General features: G+C 55.0%; 1 protein-coding gene across 1 annotated transcript; it reads left to right on the forward strand.

Annotated features, from left to right (window-relative positions):
• The first annotated feature begins 149 nt into the window (after positions 1 to 149).
• HPN (hepsin) lies at positions 150 to 18153 on the forward strand. The gene is made up of 13 exons (XM_027079004.1): positions 150 to 852; positions 1417 to 1486; positions 7463 to 7564; positions 7653 to 7694; positions 12748 to 12877; positions 12947 to 13069; positions 13208 to 13248; positions 13593 to 13758; positions 13860 to 14050; positions 16827 to 16922; positions 17116 to 17258; positions 17433 to 17597; positions 17815 to 18153. The coding sequence occupies exons 2-13, from the start codon at positions 1471 to 1473 to the stop codon at positions 17851 to 17853; spliced, it is 1254 nt and encodes a 417-aa protein (XP_026934805.1). The 5' UTR covers positions 150 to 852; positions 1417 to 1470; the 3' UTR covers positions 17854 to 18153.
• The last annotated feature ends 1156 nt before the right edge of the window (positions 18154 to 19309 follow it).

Raw genomic sequence — 19309 nt, forward strand, 5'->3', positions numbered from 1 at the left:
GGCAGAGAGGCTGCCAAAGCAAACCAGCCCCCGTGACTTGTAGGAAAGCAGCTGGGGGGAGGGGGGTGGGGGGGGAGGGAGAGCAAGGGCGGGGGCAGGCGTCGGGACTGGGGCTGGGCTGGGGACACTGGAGGGGCAGAGGCTGGTGCAGGAGTTGGGGTGCGGGAGGGGTCTGGGGCACGGGCTGGGCTGAGGCTGGCCTGGAGCTGGGACCGCCTTGTTCGGGAGTTGGACAACAGGTGCAGGAAATGGCAGGGGCAGTGGTGGGCCTGGGGCTGGGCAGAGGGTGCCGGAAGGGGCAGGGGTGGACAGGGACGGGGTTCAGCCTGAGCTGGGGCAGGGCGGGGGCTGGGCAGGAGGCAGGCGAAGAAGCCGGGGCAGGGTGGGCTTGGGGCAGCTGGTGCCCTCCCTCTGTGTCCCTGCAGTTCGTAGCTCCTTCCGTTGGTCCTTGGAAGCACCCCCAGCCTGCCCTGTCTCCCCAGACCCCCGGCCCTCAGGCCAAGCCAGTCCCAGCTCCTCGTCCCCTCAGCCCCGCACACCTGAGCCCCCTCCAGGCCGGAGGCAGGTTGCTGGGCCGGCCTGGTCCATCCCCTGCAAACCCTGTCCCACCAGCCAGGTGGCCTCCAGCGCTGCCAATCCCTTTGCCCGGCCCCTCCCCGCCCCTTCCCCCGCCTCTCGCCCAGCCCCCTCCTCCTCAGGTGAGGCAGCCAGGCCTAGCAGGCCCCGCGCCACCGCCGCCGCTGCCTCTGGGGCCGCCGCTGCTGAGGGGCCACCATGCTCCTGCCCAGGCCTGGAGACTGACCCTAAACCGGCACCATCTCTCAGCTCCGCCCCCACCTGCCGGACCCCAGGGTAAGGACCAGGGTCCTCAGTTCCAGTCCCCAGGACGTGGGCCCCCTCACCCAAACCTGCCCTAATGCTCAGCTCCCAGTAGAAGGGCTCCCAGGGACCCGGAGGGTGGGCTGTCAGGCTTCTCCCCAAGGAGCTCAGAGTCCCAGCCCCCTGTTCTTCAGACTCCAAGATCGGCCCCGGTCTCCTCCTCCCTCAGACCCCGGAATCCAGGCCCCTGTGTCCCTCCTCCGAAGGAGGGCTGGCCCCCAAACCTCTTTCCCCAGGACCCAGGAGTTGAGGCCCCAGCTCTCCTCCTTCAGACCCAGGAGTTCAGAGCCCTAGTCTCCTCCTCACCCAGGCCCAGGCGTATGGGGTCCCCCAGGCCTGCAAATCCAGGCATCCCCCTGGCCGCTGGTCACACACTGACCCCATCCTTGAACCCAGCCCAGTCTGTGTCCGTGATCATGGCGTGCTCTGGCCGGGGCCCAGTCCCTCAGCCTCCCTGGATGGGCGCCTGGGACTGGGGGCACAGGGGCTGGCCTGGACTCCCCCAGGCCCTGCCTCCCCCCGTTCATCTCCCCACAGGTCCCGCCCCGGCCCAGGAGGTCAGCCGGGGAATCATTAACTAGAGGCCGTGACATGGCGGAGAAGGAGGGTGAGTCCCCCTTTCCCTGAGCCCCAACTTTGGCTCTGCCTGGCGCCCTTCCTTCTGTGCTTCCTTCCCAGCCCTCCACCCCCTTGGAGCCCCCTCTCTCTGGCACCCCTCCTGGGGCCCATCCCCACCCGCTTCTGAAGTCTCCTCTACCTGATTAACTATTAACCAAATTTTCTGTGGGGCTGTGGCACCACCTGCCTCCCTGCCACCCCATATGACCTTCCTGGCTCCTTGCCTCAGTTTCCCCTCATCCCCCAGTGATCTCTCAGCTATCCCTGGACCTGTCCTCTACTTGGGGCCAAGGCAGGGAGACTAGCTATCACAGTTAAGGACACAGACTCCGGAGTCAAATACACAGGCTTGCATTCGAATTGGCTTCTGCCACTTTTTTGCTGTGCCACCTTGTGAAAGTGTCGTCGTCTCTCTGGGCTTCATTTCCCCCCTGGGTCAAGCATGGATTCTAATGCTACCCGCCTACCTACCTCCCTACCTCCCTACCCACCTACCTGCCTACCTACGTGAGGTTGTTGGGAGCACGTAACACACACAAGGCACCCGCATGGGGCTCAGCGTGTAAGACAGATGCGGTGCACCAGAGCTGTCGTGGAAGAGGTCGGCCAACTTGGAGTCCTGGGACCCAAGACCCCCACCGATTCCAGACATTCCTGCCACCTCCTCACACTGTGGGCAAAACAGCAGAGGGAGGACTTTGGACTCGGTCCGGATGGATGGAAAGGGGAGAGACAACAGAGAAACTGCTCCAGGGATGGTGGGGAGAAACCACATCCTCAGAGTGGCGGGCACTCGAGGGCTCATGGAAGCCCCTGGCAGGGGCTCCAGACACCCTGGCTCCTTCTTACCCTGGTCCACACTTGGGAGCCAGCTGGAGGGGCCCAGTTAGGGGTGGCCTTTCCTTTCCACGCTCCCCAGCTGGGGCCGACTCCCTCTCTTCTTCCTGGAACCAGGCTAGCTGGGTTTGGTCCCAGGCAGTATCACTTTCTAGCTGTGAGGCCCTGGGCAGGTGACTTACCCTCTCTGGGCCTCGTTTCTTCCTGTGTAAAATGGAGACAGTACTAGTGCCCACCTCAGAGGATGGTGTGAGGATTTACATGCCGTGATAGGCAGGAAGCCCTGAATGTGCTGGCGGAAATGATGGGTGTAGATTACTGGCCTCTTTGGGTCTCAGCACAGCTAGCAAATCAGAGCCCAAATCATTCAGCTGTGGCCCGGAGTAAATCCAGGCTCCCAGTGGCTCGGGAGAAGGTGCTTGTGCCCTTGCGGAGCAGGTGGGCAGCAGAGCCCTGCACCTTTGGAACCATTCCTTCCTGGAGCCCGCTGAAGGGATCTCACCAGGCCTGGGGCCTACGGGTGAATGAACCAGGGATGAAAAGCAGAGCATGTGCTGAAGGATGGTCAGAGACTGGCCTGGGGACAGAGAGAACCGAGGCACAGTGGGCTTCAGTGCATACCCAGGCAGCTCGGGCCTGGCCCTGGAGGGGAGTCCTGCTGTCGTTTCAAACCTAGACACGAATGCTGAAAAGTTCTGGCGTTGTGGTTACTTGCTGGGTGACCCCGGGTGGGTGGCTGCACCTCTCTGGGCCTCCTTTCCTCATCTGTAAATTGGGGATGGTGATAATGACACCTTCCTCATTAACAGTTGCAAGGATTTTAGGAAACTGCAGGATGGGGTTAGGACAGGGCTAAGGTCGGTGTAGCTTCTGAGAACCATTGTGGCTGCAGTTGTGCTAATGTTTGTGTTACCATTCTGCTGGGTTTTTAACAAATAAATAAATAAATCTATTTATTTATTTATTTTGGGCTGTGTTGGGTCTTTTGGGCTGCGTTGGGTCTTTGTTGCTGCGCACGGGCTTTCTCTAGTTGCAGCGAGTGGGGGCTACTCTTTGTTGCGGTGCTCGGGCTTCTCTTGTTGCGGAGCGTGGTCTGTAAGCGTGCGGGCTTCAGTAGTTGTGGCACACGGGCTCAGTAGTTTTGGCTCGTGGGCTCTTGAGCTCAGGCTCAGTAGTTGTGGTGCACGGACTTAGTTACTCCGCGGCACATGGGATCTTCCCGGACCAGGGATGGAACCTGTGTCCCCTGCATTGGCAGGCGGATTCTTAACCGTTGCACCACCAGGGAAGCCCCATTCTAAGGTCAGGTTTGGTGCTTCCTGGAGACTTAGAATCAGAGGAGGTGATATCTGAGTTGACATTCAGGATGAGGAGGGAGTAGGTAGGTGTGCCAGGCAGAGGGAAGAGCAAGGCTAACAGCCGGGGTGACAATCTGCCCAGTGTGCAGTGGCACGTAGCTAATTTCGTATTTCTGTCGGTAAAGTTGGAAATGTAACTGGGAGGGTGATTGAGATCCGTTAGGACTCTTTTTGGTGAGAAGCTGGCCCATGACTGGGCAGTGCCGGGTCTCTCCACAAGGTGGCGCTGGTGGGTATTCTTTGTTTTATAAGTCCTGTCGTTTTGGTTGCTTTTTGGACCGGCTTATCAGTTGTCTGATAAGGACCCATATGGCTGTGTGGGAATTTAGGAAAGCATGTTCAACCCCCAAATCTCTAATAGCCATGCTTACATCCCAGAGGGGCTGGTACCACGGGCTGAGGGCTTTAGACTCTGTCCTGGGGAGCACTGGGGAGTCATGGAGGGTAGGGACAGGTTGGATTTGGTGTTTAGGAAGATTCCCTGGGGTTCTACGTGGAGACTGGGCCAGAAGGAGAGACTGAGCCCAGGGGTTGGATGGGGTGGGAGCAGGGAAGGAAAGAGTGGGCGGGAGACACTTAGGAGGCCTGTAGCTGAGGTGGGAGGGAGGCGTCCTGCAGATGAGGGACATTCCTGAGGATGAGGGCCTCTGAGACGGGACCTGGGGATTTGGGGAGACATTGAGGCCAGTATGGGACCTGGGAGGTGTGAAGGACCTTGGGGATTCAAGTGGGAGGCATCTAAGAGACTGCAGGACCCCCGATCTAGGACAAAGGAGAGTCCAGGGCTGGGGACAGAAAAGGGACACAGGCTGTGGAGGTGTGTAAGACAGACGGGAGTGGGGAGGCATGAGGGGGAGGAGGCCATGGCCGCCCTGGGGACCCCAGATTTCAGGGAGTGTGTGGAGGAGATGGAGAAGTAGGGGGAGAATCAGAATCGGGCACGGGCGGTGTCCCAGAAATCAGACGGGGAGAGACTTCTGTTCAGGAAGCTGGAGTTGTGTACAATGAAAACAGACACGGAGCTGTAGATTGAATGGAGTTTCAGAGACAAGGAGCCAAAGATGTCACTTGGGAGGGTTTTGCAGCCAAATGGTGGGGACAGAAGCACTGTCCTGTGAGAAGACAAGGGCAGCCTAGCACCCTTGGAGGAACAGAGAGCAGAGCCTCAGGGGGAAGCTCGGGGGTCCTGGCTTACCCAGCCCTTTCGCCCCTGAGGAATCACGCAAGGATGCTGCTGCCTCTCGCACAGTGAGGACGCTTTCCTGCCTCAGCAAAGATATGCAGTGAGAATGCCTCTCACACCAGGGACCCAGAGCGAGGATGCTTCCTGTCCCACCAGAGGCACCTGTTTGGGGGTTGCCCGAAGTCCCCTGAACCAGAAGGCATGAAAGCAAGTTTTGCCTCTCACCTTAAGAGACACAGGGTGGCAATGCTTCCTGCCCCAGCAGACGTGCCAAAGCCTCTGGGCTGGGCTCTGAGTGGCCCAAAGCTCTGCAGGCACATCTGAACAGAAAGGAACCAGGACGAGCCTGACGGCTAGCAGAGCCAAGACCTCCCACTGGAACCAGGAAGATGGTTGGGGGTGGAGGTGGGGACCTCTCTCCTCAGGGAGACAGGAAGGGGTCAGCCAGCCAGGGCTGGGCTGGCCTGGTCCACTGGGGCCTCTTTGGAAGGAGGAGCACGTTGCCGGGAATGGCTGGGCTCTCAAATTCTTAAGACACTCAGACAATAGGCATCCCAGGAAGGTGCTGGACTGCTCCCTGCTCCATTCCGGGTGCTGGCCTGGCCCTGTGCCCATCAGCCGTACTGCCACGACACAGATGGCAAAGCTGGGAGGGCCTGCAGCCCTGGGAGGGCCTTGCAGATGCCAAGGGCAGTCGGGTGCATGCCAGGCCCAGCAAAAGCTTTCAGCTGCCTTTTCCCTTTGGTTCTCCTGATCTCTAGCAAAAGGGTTGGCTTTTCAGCCCCAGGGCCCCTGTTGCACTGGGAATAAAATCCCTCTTGTCTGGGGGCTGCCAGCCCTCCCCAGCTGGCCCCAGCCTTGGTCCCACTGCCTTCCCCAAGCTCATGCCATTCTGGCCACATCAGTGGCCTCTCTTGCCCTCTAACCCACCATGCTTATTCTTGCCTCAAGGACTTTGCCTGTGCTGTTCCCTCTGCCCACTGTGCCCTTCCATGAGAGGTCTTTGCTTGGCTGGTCTCACCCCTCAGGTCTCCGCTCAAAAGTCACTTCTTAGGGAGGCCCTTCCTGAACACCCCACAGAACACTGCCACCCCCAACCCACATCATTTTCTTCATAGACTTTGCCACGATCTGGAGATTATCAAGTTCATTTACTTGTTTACTTGTTTTGGTTTTCCCGTCACTTTACACACATGGGAATGTGAGCTCCATGAGAACCAACATCTCATCTGTCTTGTTTTGGGATGTGTCTCCAGAGCCTAGAATGGTGCCAGGTACACAGTGGATGTTTAATAGGACAATGAATGAATGAAGTCTCATTTTACTGATGTGAAAACTGAGGCCCAGAGAGGTGAAGGGAGTTGCCCAGGACCACACAGCTCTAATGATTTAAAGGCATTTATTGACCAATAAAAAATGAAAAAATAATAAATAAATAAAAGCATTTATTGAGAACTTGCTATATGCCAGCCACTGTAGCACAGGGAGGGGTAGCATGGCTTAGTGGTTATACACTTGGACCCCAGGGTTCAGGACTCAGCACTGCCTCTTCCTGGCTGAGTCACCTTGGGCAGGTGACTCCACTTCTCTGAGCCTCAGTTTTCCCTGTCTGAAAAATGGGAATCATAACTTAGATAAGGACTGAATAAGTTAATGCGTTCAGAGCAGTGCTTGGCACATAAAACATGTGATAAGAGTATGGTTTTTATTATTATTATTTAAAAGAACTTTAAAACATTATACTTAGAGGTGTGTGCTAGGTGGATGCCCATTAAATAGATGAGGAAGCTGAGGCTCAAAGGGGTGACACCACCTGCCCAAGGTCCCACATAGGAATGGGTAAGGTCTATATATATATATATATATATATTGGCCGCGCCACGCGGCATGCAGGATCTTAGTTCCCAGACCAGGGATCGAACCTGTTGCCCCCTGCAGTGGAAGTGCGGAGTCTTAACCACTGGACCGCCAGGGAAGTCCAAGGCCAATATTTTTAAGTGAGGCTGGCAAATTTCCAAATGTAGGTTCTCAACCTCCAGGGGCAAATTTGACCTTGGAGCTGGGTCCTCTGGGAGAGTTCTGGTTTTGGGGGGGTTCCCAGGGGCAGAGGGTCTGGTATAGCAGAGAGAAGTGAGGCAGTGAGGAAATGCCAAACAGCAGGGAAGAGAGTTGCCAAAAGGGCAAAGGTCAGGGGTCACAGCCCCCAAGAGGCTCCAAGAACCTCTGGGAAAGTTAGCAGAAGTGAGACTTTCAAGAAAAGACGGCACATGATGAAGGAAATACAGAAGCGCAGCGTCATAGGGGAGGAGAAATCCCTTAAGTGCCAGGAATATAGGCAGGGAGGGCGGAAGCTGTCCCAGCCATGGCTCTTCCCAGCTGGAACCCTTGGGGGGCTGGACATCTGGTTGTCCTTGCCGCAGGGGAGGGACGGCCCTGCCAACTGTTCACCCCAGGAAACTGGGCCCAGGGCAGGGCAGGCTCAGGTGTGCTAAGTTGGCCTGGGGGCAGGCCAGAGCTGGCCCTGTGTTCAGATCCTGCCACAATGAGGACAGACCTGGCTGTGGCCCCAGCATGGTGTCTATTGCAGGTGGCCGGACTGTGCCATGCTGCTCTGGACCCAAGGTGGCAGCTCTCACTGTGGGGACCGTGCTGCTCCTGACAGGCATCGGGGCAGCGTCCTGGGCCATTGGTGAGAGTGGACGGACCCCTGCGCCTCTACCCTCCCCTGCCCCCTGCAGTTCCCAGCCTACCTGCCCTCACCTCTGCCTTCTCTGCAGTGACCGTTCTACTCAGGAGTGATCAAGAGCCGCTGTATCCAGGTGAGTAGAGCGTGCTGAGACCCTCTGGGGAGCCCTGGAGGAAGCCCGTACCTGGTGGGAACTCAATGAAAGGATTTTTTGGAATGAACTCGTATTGTTGCTCTAAACACTTCACTTGTCTAACCCAGTGTTTTTCAGACTCTAAATGTGTTACCCGTTAGTGCATCATGAAATTAGTGAGCTGAAAACCACACTTTAAAAAGTATGAAATAGATTAAAAAAATCAGAGTGCATCTCTCTCAGTAAGAAGAAGTTCTGTTAAGCTTTTCTTTGGGTTTTATGAGGGTGGGACCGTTATTCTCTCCATATTACAGATGGGGAAACTGAGGCTTAGAGCAATGCCACAGTTCACCCCAGAAAACAGACGTTCAAGGCTACGTCATAATGTAAAAATGTGTTTCTTATTGCGGAACGTGGTCAAAACCTGTTTGAGAGGTACTGTATGAATTCAGCCAACCTTTTTCTAGCTCTCCTTGGAGGTAGCTGCTGTTAGTATCCCCGTTTACAGATGTGCAAAGTGAGGACCAGAGAGGACATGCAGCTGGTAAATGATGGGGCCACGAATAGCTCTTTTACTGGAGTGGTAGAGAGGTATCTGCATGCAGGTGGCCACACAAATAGATGTGGAAACGCATTGTGGAATGAATGAATCTTCCCAGGTGCCAACTCCAAGCTGCCGTTCTGTGGCTCAGGGCAGCAGGAAGAATGGGGAAGTCGGGTGATGGGATGCATTTTTCACTCCCACAAGCCTCGTGTAGTTCCGTAAAGGACTCAGCTCACATTAAGAGCAGAAACGAGCATCTAGACAAGGAAAGCCACCATCAAGGTCAACCACCACAGTTGACACTTAGAGAGCGTTTACGCGTGCCAGGCACAGGCCTCAGGGCTTTGTAGGTACTGATTCATTAAATCCTCCCCACAGCCCATTTTAATATGGGGAAATGAAGCTTGGAAAGACCAAGTGACTTGCCTCAGGTCACTGGGATTGGAACCAGGCAGCCTGGATCCAGCTCTTGGGTAGAACTACTACACTCTATTGTTTCTCAGGAAACGGCCAAGTGAGTTGCCATAGTGACGGCTAACACATGCCAGGCCCTGGCTGCAGCCTTTGCACAAGAGCCCTGTGAAGTCGGGGCCATTATCATCATCCCCATTTTGCAGATGAGGAAACTGAGGCCCGGTGAAGTGAACTGACTTGTCCAAGTCCGCACGTTGAATAAATGGCAGGGCAGAGGGTCATGCACTTGCCGGAAGCTCGCTACTGCCACTGGGCTAAAAGGAGCCAGGCTCCGAGGCTCCTAGGGTGTGGGCCCCTCTCCATCCTCACCTCATGCTTGCTTCCGGTGCCCTTCATGCTCCAACGCACTGGCAGCTCTCACGCCCTCGAAGGACCCTCCCTGCAGCACCTTCTTTCCCGCTCACACCCCGAGGCGGGTTTCAGGATCTTGCACCATCCCTGCTGGGCTGAGGCTCGCACCTGTCCTGCCCTCTCTGGTTCTCAGAGTCCTCATTTGGAAACTGGGAGTGAGAATTAGAGGAGGTAATGATCCGTGCAACACTTGACTCTCAGCCAACTTGGTTAACTTGGGCTTTTGCGTCTCATGCTTCAGGCTGTAACATTCCTGAGCAGGGCCTTTCTGCCCCCAGGCTCCACACTGCCCCCCCACCCCGACCCCGCTCCCCACAGCCCTCCTGCTGCCCCTGGTAAAACCCTCCTCACACTTGAAGTTCATGATTTACTCCTGGTGAATTTCAGGAGGGCAGGGGCATTTTGTTTACTGCCCCAGACAGTGTCCAGCACGTAGTAGGTGCTCAGGAAACCTTTGCTTAATGAATAAGCATGAGGACAGATCGCCGACATGAGCCAACTTGTCCTGGGCCTCCAGCTGGAAAGTAATTAGGCCACGATTCAGACCTGGCTCTGGCCAACGCCAGCACCGTGCCCTTCCATTATACTCGGGTTTTTCAAAAACGTTGGGAAATTACAAAATGAACAAACAAAAACAACCCAGAAATGATATCCCCACCTCACTTTTCTGGGATTTTCACACCTCTAAATATATCAGACAATTTGTTGAGCAAACCAGGTGACCCAGAACATACTTTTTGCATTGCTTAAAATAATACAAACAAGAATAAAGAGTTTAGAAGTGAGAAACAGTGGCACAGAATATAGTTTTAAAAATACTTGGAGGGGGCATTTGACATTCCCTCCTCCCTCCCTCCCCCTCCCTCCAAATGCATCCATAACGTGATAATTTTTTCCTAAAACCTCACACTTTCTGGAAATCACATCCCTAGAGCACTGAGAAGTCATTTAAAAATAAGAATTCACTCCCACCCACAGTTGGTGTTTCAGACCCGAAGTCTTGGTCTGGGGACTCAGCGGGTGGTGGGCACCCCCCAGCAGAGATACCAGGCATTCCTGGGCCCCCACCTGGAGGCCGTGACTAAGGCGAGCCAGCCAGGAAGCTCCTAGTCCAGGCTGTGGGTGAGTATATTTAGGGTGGGGACAGGTAAGGGTCCATGTGAGAGCCACAGAAGGAGCAGGGAGTATGCAGGTAGGCAGGCCTGGGTTCAAATCCTGGCTTTGCAGGTTCTTAGCTATATTCCCCCGGGCAAGTATAGCCTCTCCAAGGTTCAGTTTCCCCATCTGCAAGATGGGCATAGAAATGGTCTCTACCTTCCAGGATGGTGGTGGGATTCAAAGAACCCCCAGATATGACACATAGCATGGGGTCAGCCCACTGACATCCCCAGGAAACATAGACAAATGTTATTATTACTGTGCCATTATTGTTTGACCCTCAGGAGGGAAGCCCCTTGAGAGGCTGTCTAGGGCAACGTTAAAAGCTTGGGGTTTGGAGTCCCTCAGGCCTGAATGCACAGCCTCTGTTTGCCTTTCTCTGTCCTCAGCAGGATAGGGTTTTCCCTGGAAGTCCTGCCTCCCCTCGTCCAGATCTGTGGGGCTGTGGGAAGAGTGCTCAGCTTGGGTGTGGCCTCACCAAGTTCTTCCTACGAGGATGCAAAATTGAGTTTGCACCAGATTCACGTGCCCAGAACGTGCTCTCAGAACACCAGCCATGCAGGAGGCTCAGGAGAAAAGGGGTGCACAGCCGATCTTTCCCCAGGCTTACTCCTCCCCACCTTCCCCGTCTCAGTCAGTGGCAGCTCCATCCTTCTGGCGGCTCAGGCCAAACACCCTGGAATTGCCCTCAGACCCTCTTTCCCTCACACCCACATCCAACCTCAGCAGACCCTGTGGGCTCCACCCACAGAATCTATCCTAAATCTAAACTCTGTCCCCCCCCCCGCCCCCCACTGCCCCGACCCTGGCGCAGCCTCCATCCTTTCCCTCCTGGACCATCACACAGCCTCCTCCCTGGTCTCCCTGCTCCCATCCCGCCCCTACAGTCTGCTCCCCACACACAGCCAGAGGGAGCCTGTGTACCCCTGAGTCAGATCAGGGCCCTCCTGGCTCAGAGCCCTCCTCTGGCCGCATCTCACTCCTGGTAAAAGCCAAAGTCCTAGTGTCAATCCAGTCTTGTCTCCCATCTCCCCTCCCCTAGCTCACTCTGCTCCAGCCTCCTTGCTGTTCCTTAAACATCCCCCCGTGTCTCCCCGCCCCCCACCCCACCACCTTGGAATCTTTGCACTTGGCAGTTCCTTTGGCCTGGTTCTCTGTTCCCTCCCCTGGCTTCTTACCTCCTTCGCATCTTTTGCAGCTTTCCCTGCCCACCTGTTGGAAAGTGCAACCTCCCCTCCCCTCAATGCCGGCATTCCCCTGCCTCGGTCAAGCTCGATTTACCTCCCTGGCGCCTTCTTTTGTGACACACCATCTATTTAACCTCTCTGTCCTGTTCGTTATGCATCTCACCTATTGGCCTTTGAGCTCCTCAGAGCTGGGGGTTTTGTCTGATCTGTTCATTGCCCAAAATAGAGCCTGGCACATACTGAGTGTTTGGTAAATGTAAATAAATACGGCTAAGGGCTGTGACCTGGCTTAGGTGTGGACAAGGGTCCTCGGACCATGTGAGGAGCAGCCTATGAGGGGCTGAGGGGAGCATCACTTCTCAACACAGTAAAGCCCCAGGCAGCAGGAATCCCCCATGAGCTCTCTCCAGTCTTCCTGTGTATCTCCGCCCTACCTCTTCTCAAAGTTTGTGATGCTGTGTTTGGTTGGGTGATTTTTTTACTGCTGTCTGTCTCCCCCATTGGTGGACTTTGGTTGGTGAGGGCACAGCCCAGGGCTGTCTTGGTCATCTTTATGTCCCCCGGCATCACCCCACACAGGACTGGGCATGGAGTATGTGTCTAGTTAACACTTGTTGAATGAATGAATGAATACTGCATCCTCTGCTTGGAGAATTATCATGCAATTTAGTGTGTATTCAAGGCTCTGACAAGTCCTGCAGAAAAAGATAGCTATTCTCTCTCTTTTTTTTTAAGATTATAGGAAATCTATTTAAATATTTTGGCACTGTGATGTATTAGTCAAGGGTCTTCAGGCTGCACAAGACGAAAGGAAAATCTAAGAAACTGGCTAAACAAAAAGGGAAATGATTGACTCACTTAAGCAACAGTTCTGGGGGTTCTTCAAGCCTGACTCCATCAGGGGCTTTAAAAGTGTTATCAGAAATCTGTTGACTTTCCTCCACATTGGCTCATTTTTCCCCTCCTTGGGGCGAAGATGGGCCCAGGCAGACCCAGCCTCACGTGCCATTCTCCTGGGAGCTTGGTTAAAACAGTTTCCCTCGTCCCAAATCTCCTGGCAGAATTCCAGATTTCCAGCTCATGGGCAACCAGCTTAGGAACCCCAGTGGTAGGAGGAAGCCCCCTGGTTCCCCCTGGCGGGGCAGCCAGAGTCCCAGAGACCCCGATCTTTGGTTCAACTTGAGTCATGGGCCCTTCCAGACGCAGTCACAGATGTGGGGGGCCCGGGGTGCTGCCATCGGGCCTGCCAGGACTCAGGACTAGATCCACGGGGTCGGAGAAGAGGCCGGGAGGGCTCGGGCAGGAAGGCGACCCAGGCGGCGGTCCTGTCACCCTGCAGTGCAGGCCGGCCCGGCCGACGCTCGGCTCACGGTGTTTGACCAGACGGAGGGCACGTGGCGCCTGCTGTGCTCCTCGCGCTCCAACGCCAGGGTGGCGGGGCTCAGCTGCGAGGAGATGGGCTTCCTCAGGTACCGGGGTGCCCCCGGGGGTGGGGGGCTGGGGGGCGGGGCCGCAGGCCTGACCCCTGCCCCGCCCAGGGCGCTGGCCCACTCGGAGCTGGATGTGCGGACGGCGGGCGCCAATGGCACGTCGGGCTTCTTCTGCGTGGACGAGGGGAGGCTGCCGCATGCCCGGAGGCTGCTCGAGGTCCTTTCCGTGTGGTGAGGAGGGCGGCGGGCAGGCAGGGCGCGCACCGCCCCCGGCACGCACACCCCTGCTCCCCCAGTGTGCCTTTCTTGCCTCTTAATTGGCCTCTCTTTTTGTCTCCCCCTGTGTCCCCATCCCTGTCTCTCCCACAGCGACTGTCCCAGGGGTCGTTTCCTAGCTACCATCTGCCAAGGTGAGACCCTGAAACTCAGAGTCTTCTTCTGAGACCCCCCAGAGGGCAGGGCCACGTCCCATTAGACACCCCCAGGCAGGCCTTATCCTCTTAGATCCTGCAAGGATGGGGCTGTGTCTTCTCAGATCTCCCTCCCCTCCTGGTACAGCCATGTCCCTCTAGGTCCCCAAGGAGGGGGCTGTATCTCCTCAGACACCCTCCCCCAGGGTGGAGCCACGTCCCTCAGACCCCTCAGGTTAGGATCGTGTCCACTCACTCTTCTCAGAGTGGCGCATGACCTCTCAGACCCCCTAAGGCAGGGGGTCCAGGCCTCCCACTGCCCCTGGCTGCCCCCTCTCCCACAGACTGTGGCCATAGGAAGCTGCCCGTCGATCGCATCGTGGGTGGCCAGGACACCAGCTTGGGCAGGTGGCCGTGGCAAGTCAGTCTTCGTTACGATGGAGCACACCTCTGTGGGGGCTCCCTGCTCTCCAGAGACTGGGTGCTGACAGCCGCCCACTGCTTCCCTGAGTGAGTGTCTCCCATGGCGCTGAGGGGGGAGGCTGGGGCGCAGCGGGGTCGGGGAGGCTGTGCCCAGGCAGGCTGCCACCCTCCCCTCCTGTCCCTGGTAGGCGGAACCGGGTCCTGTCCCGATGGCGAGTGTTTGCCGGTGCCGTGGCCCAGACCTCACCCCATGGCGTGCAGCTGGGGGTGCAGGCAGTAATCTACCACGGGGGCTATCTCCCCTTTCGAGACCCCAACAGCGAGGAGAACAGCAATGACATTGCCCTGGTCCACCTGTCCAGCTCCCTGCCCCTCACAGGTAAGTCTGGGGCTGTTCCTTGGCCTGGGGACACCAGGGGCCAGGAGGACAGAGGAGGGGGCTAGGGCATAGGAATCCATGGTGATGAGGGAAATGATCTTGAGGGGCACACACTGGGCATTCATTAGATGGGGACAATGGGTACAGCCACTTTGGAAAGCCATGTGGCGATTCCCCAAGCAGTTCAACACAGAGTGACGATTTGGCCCGGCAATTCCACTCCTAGGTACGTACCCAAAAGAAATGAAAACACATAGCTACACCAAAACTGGTGCACGAGTGTTCAGACCAGCATTATTCCAAAAGGTGGAAACAACCCAGACGTCTACCATCTGACACATGGGTAAACCAAACATGCTAGATCCATACAATGGAACGATACTAGGCCATAAAAAGGGATGAAGTCCTGATTCATGGTACACAGTGGATGACCCTGGACAACACTGTGCTAAGAAAGAAGTCAGGCCCCAAGAGCTACATACTGTATGATTCCATTCTTATGAAATATCCAGAACTGGCAAACGTGTAGAGATAGAAAGTAGATTAGTGGTTCCCCAGGAGGTGGGGGGGGAGGCGGGCATGGGGATGTCGGGAGGTCACAGGTAAAAGGGGTGATGAAAATGTCCTAAAATCAACTGTGACGGTGGTTGCACCTTCCTATTGCCAGGCAGGCTAGTACCTATATCTAAAACCTCTCTAAAAACCATTGACTTGGCACTTTAAGTGGGTGAATTGTGTGGTATGTGACTTATATCTCAGAAGAGCCGTTACTGCCCCTCCCCCCAAAAAATGAAATGAAAAAATTTTAAGTACATGAATGAATCAGAAAGTCAGGCGTTATCCGTGTTACGGTTCTCTGGAGCATTTCCTTTGCTCTCAGTGAGATTCACTTGGGTGCCAGGGTGTCTTTAACACCTCAGCTACACATGCCTTTTGGATTAAGGGCAGGCCGTGGGCTTCAGCTTTCAGAAGGCCACTCTGTAGCAGGAATAGTAATAATAATGATAAAAATTTAAAAAAATAGTAATGGTGATGATAATGAAGTTAAAATAACGACGATGGTGCCTTCAGCAGGCAACAGTATGATGACAATAATAATAATGAAAGAATACAATAATAATGATGATAGGATGCACTTCAACACCTGCACGCTCCTCCTGTGTGCGGCCACTGCCCTCAGCACGGCCCAAGCATGCACGCATTTCATTGTCCCAACAGCCCGGGGAGAGTTGGTTCCCTTATGATCCTGTTTTTTCACAAGGGGAAAGGTCCCAACACAGAGAAGATACATAATGCCCCCAATTCCCACAACTGGCAAATGGCAAAGATTTGAGCCCAGGCTGCCCGGCGCTGGAATCAGTGCCTGTGAGCCCCTGGCTGTGCTGCCAGGGAAGTCAGTACTATTTGGTTTGCATTTTTCTTATTTTTATGGTTGTTTTTCTTCTGAATGGTCCATGATGCTGGTTTTCCATTTAAGGGAGCGATACATGTTTTTCTTTTCTTGTTTCTAAATTAATTTTTTTTTGGAGTATAGTTGCTTTACAATGTTGTGTTAGTTTCTGCTGTGCAGCAAAAGTGAGTCAGTTATACCTACACATATATCCACTCTTTTTTAGATTCTATTCCCATATAGGTCATTACAGAGTATTGAATAATACATGTTTCTCTTTTTTTTATTTTTTACATCTTTACTGGAGTATAATTGCTTTACAATGGTGTACATGTTTCTCTTTAAAATAAACCCTTCTCTTTAGTGAATGGAGTGAGAGGGTTGAAAAGATTGAAGTGGGGAGGTATCCACGGGGCACAGGTGGATGGGGTGGGAGGGGCCTGGGTTTGAGACACGTGGCTGAGGGGTAACGGCGCAGGCTTTGGGGTCAGGTACTTGCCAGCTCTGCGATCTTGAGCGCGTGGCTTCACCTCTCCATGCCTCAGTTTCCCTCATCTGTTAAATGACTTCTGAGGCTCATTGAAATGATGAAAAGGGTTAATCTGAGTCAAGAGCCTACAGCAATGCCAGCACTCAGTTAATATTAACAATCATTGCCATTGTTGCTGTGTTTTACTATTGCTGGTTACGTGAGCATTTCCTATTAGCCAGGCATGCTATTCAACGCGTCACCGATGTCTCACTATACACCTCTGGGGGGAAATGATTATTCTTTCCACTTTGCACCTGAGAGCTCTGAGCTCAGGGAGGTGAAGTCACCAGCAGGCAGCAGGTAGGGCTGCCAGGACCACTGGTGTGTGTTGTGCACTGCACAAGGAAGTCATGTGTCAGGGATGCCATTCTTACTGTGGACAGGGTGGACTGGTGTGTTTATTATGATGATTTTTTCGACAGGTGGAAGTCCAGCATCTCAAGATAGTACCTTGTAAAATTTCTCACAGAGGCACCCTCTAGGCAGGGGCAGCCCCATGGGCCATGGTTAAGAATACAGGCTTGGAAATTGGGCCAAGCTGGGTTCAAATTCTGGCTCTGCCATCGACTCATGGACTCATTCTGAGGCTTTGGACAAATGACATGGCCTTATTTTCCCCTCTTTAAATGGGGTACTAATAGCTATTACCTCCCTGGGCTGATGGGATATTAAAGGAACTCACCCAGGAAGGTGCCTGGTACCTAGTGAGCTCTCAGTAGAAGGCAACTTCTGCTGTTGTTGTTGTAAAAGAACAGAGGGAAGGGTGGGCCGGGGGCACCAGGGGCAGCCGGGCTGAGGTCTGTACCAGGCGGGGCAGGCCGGCAGGGGTGGGACCAGCGTGGTCTGTCTCACAGAGTACATCCAGCCCGTGTGCCTCCCGGCTGCCGGGCAGGCCCTAGTGGATGGCAAGATCTGCACCGTGACTGGCTGGGGCAACACACAGTACTACGGTGAGTTCCGTCCTCTGCCTGTGAAGTCACTGTTAAGGGAGACTCTGATCCGGGCTGGGGAAGGGCCGTTGGCCTGCTTGAAGGCCTCATGGCCCAGGGGTGTAGGGACACTAAGGAGCCTGGGTGGGCACCAGGAAGGAAGGGGGGTGTGCATGCCCCCCAGCTTCGTCCAGCCCTGCCTGCACACCCCCAGGCCAACAGGCGGGGGTACTCCAGGAGGCCCGAGTCCCCATAATCAGCAGTGATGTCTGCAACGGCCCCGACTTCTACGGGAACCAGATCAAACCCAAGATGTTCTGTGCCGGCTATCCTGAGGGTGGCATTGATGCCTGCCAGGTGAGGGACGGTGAGGGGCCCCCCGCCTCTCTGGGGGTGGAGACACATGGCAGTGGGTGGTCAGGCTCGCTACCTCGGGGCCAGAGCGCTCTGTGACCACAGCCCACAGTCATCTGAGGAGGGCCTCTCGGCTAGCCATCTTGGCTTCCAGCCAGGCCTTCCGTCCCCCACCAGGGCGACAGCGGTGGCCCCTTCGTGTGTGAGGACAGCATCTCTCGGACGCCACGTTGGCGGCTGTGTGGCATCGTGAGCTGGGGCACCGGCTGTGCCCTGGCCCAGAAGCCAGGCGTCTACACCAAAGTCAGTGACTTCCGGGAGTGGATCTTCCAGGCCATAAAGGTGAAATTTGGGCCCAGATGGGAGCCAGAGGGCGGGAGGGTTTGGGACTCTGAGGGGGAAAGGGAGCCAGGGTTTTCCAGAAACCAGCGCTCAGGCTTAGAAGAGGGTGCCCTAGGGAACGGATAGCCTTCAAAGGGCTCCTGGGGAGGGGAGTTCAGCTGTGGGACTTTGGGGGAAGCCTCTCAGACCTTGGAAGCCCCTAGTTGTCTTTCCCCAGACTCACTCCGAAGCCAGCGGCATGGTGACCCAGCTCTGACCTGTGGCTTCTCCTCGCTGTGCACGCCTGCAGGGCCCAAGCTGCTCTAGGTGGCTCCAGCCCACATGATGGGGTTCACCCTGGGATGGAACATTTTTCTTCTTGGGCCCAGCCCACAGGTCCAAGGATACCCTCCCTCCAAGGTCCTCCACAGTGGCGGGCCCACTCAGCCCTGGGACCACCCAAGCCTCACCCTTCTGACCCCCATGTAAATATTGTTCTGCCGTCTGGGGAGTCCCATCTAGTGCCCCTGATGACAGGATGCTCTTTAAATAATAAAGATGGTTTTGATTAATGTGGTCTCTGAGTTTGCAAATGTAAGCAGCAAATGGGGACATTTTGGGGGGTTGGAAGAGAGCAGTTGGGCCTGGCAAACATCAGACAGGGAGTGTGATCCTCCAGTTCCCGCTGGCTTAAGAGAAAATACCTTAATTGGTTCACCTAACTGGAAATGCTCTGGAGCGTCTGGCTTCAGGTACTGCTGGATCCAGCTGCTGAATATTTTTCATCAGGACTGTGCCTCACTTCCTCTCTCACATCTGCTTTTCTGTGTCAGCTTCATTTCCAAGCAGGCTCCCCTACAGTCAGAGACAGAGATGTCCCCCCAACCCACCGAAACTCTTATATGCCATGGATGACTTAACAGCCACAGTGGAAAAAGAATCCTTCTTTCCCATCAACTACAGCAAAAAAGTCCCAGGCCTGGCTCTCCCTGGACGGATTTGGGTCACATGCTCATCCCTTATCAAATCACTGTGCACCTGTGCATGGGGTGGGGAGGAGGTTTGACCCTCAGGAACGACATGACTTGAGTGTGAGGGGTTCTCCGAAGGAAAGTGGGTTGCTCTTTCCAGAAAAAATGGTTGTAGATGCCCAGTGAAAACAAGACATCCACTGTGGATCATCATGGGAAGCAGGGCCCTGTAGGGAGGAGGCAGAAGCACCAGGCCCTGTGAGCACAACCTGAGACCCTCATCTTGTCATCTGGGCTGGAGGTGGTTCTCAGTTTCCCCTGGGACCCACTCTGTTCCCTAGAACATCCGCAGACCTTGCTGGGACACCAATGGCCACCAGGGGGCACTACTGCCCCCTAAACTGCGGGAAGTTAAGGAGTAGTCTTGTCCAGGTGTTGCTGGACACCAGATGCTCTGCAGGAAAACACCCAGCAGGTGCCTGTTTCCCATGACTTTCTTTTCTCTTTCTTTCTTTTTTTTTTTTTGGCTGCGCCGTGGGGCATGTGGGACCTTAGTTCCCCAACCAGGGATTGAACCCACGCCCCCTGCATTGGAAGCGCAGAGTCTTGACCACTGGGCTGCCAGGGGGTCCCTCCCATGACTTTCAATGATAAAAATTAACTGTGTCGCTCATCAGCTACAAGCCCCCAAGCAATTTCCTAAAACATAAATAGACACAGGAAAGCCCCTTTGAATAACATACAGATACCCATTTAGAAAAT

The sequence above is a fragment of the Aethalodelphis obliquidens genome, unplaced genomic scaffold, assembly GCF_003676395.1.
Source record: "Aethalodelphis obliquidens isolate GAN/ISIS:26980383/991018 unplaced genomic scaffold, ASM367639v1 scaffold43, whole genome shotgun sequence".
Taxonomy (NCBI): domain Eukaryota; kingdom Metazoa; phylum Chordata; class Mammalia; order Artiodactyla; family Delphinidae; genus Aethalodelphis; species Aethalodelphis obliquidens.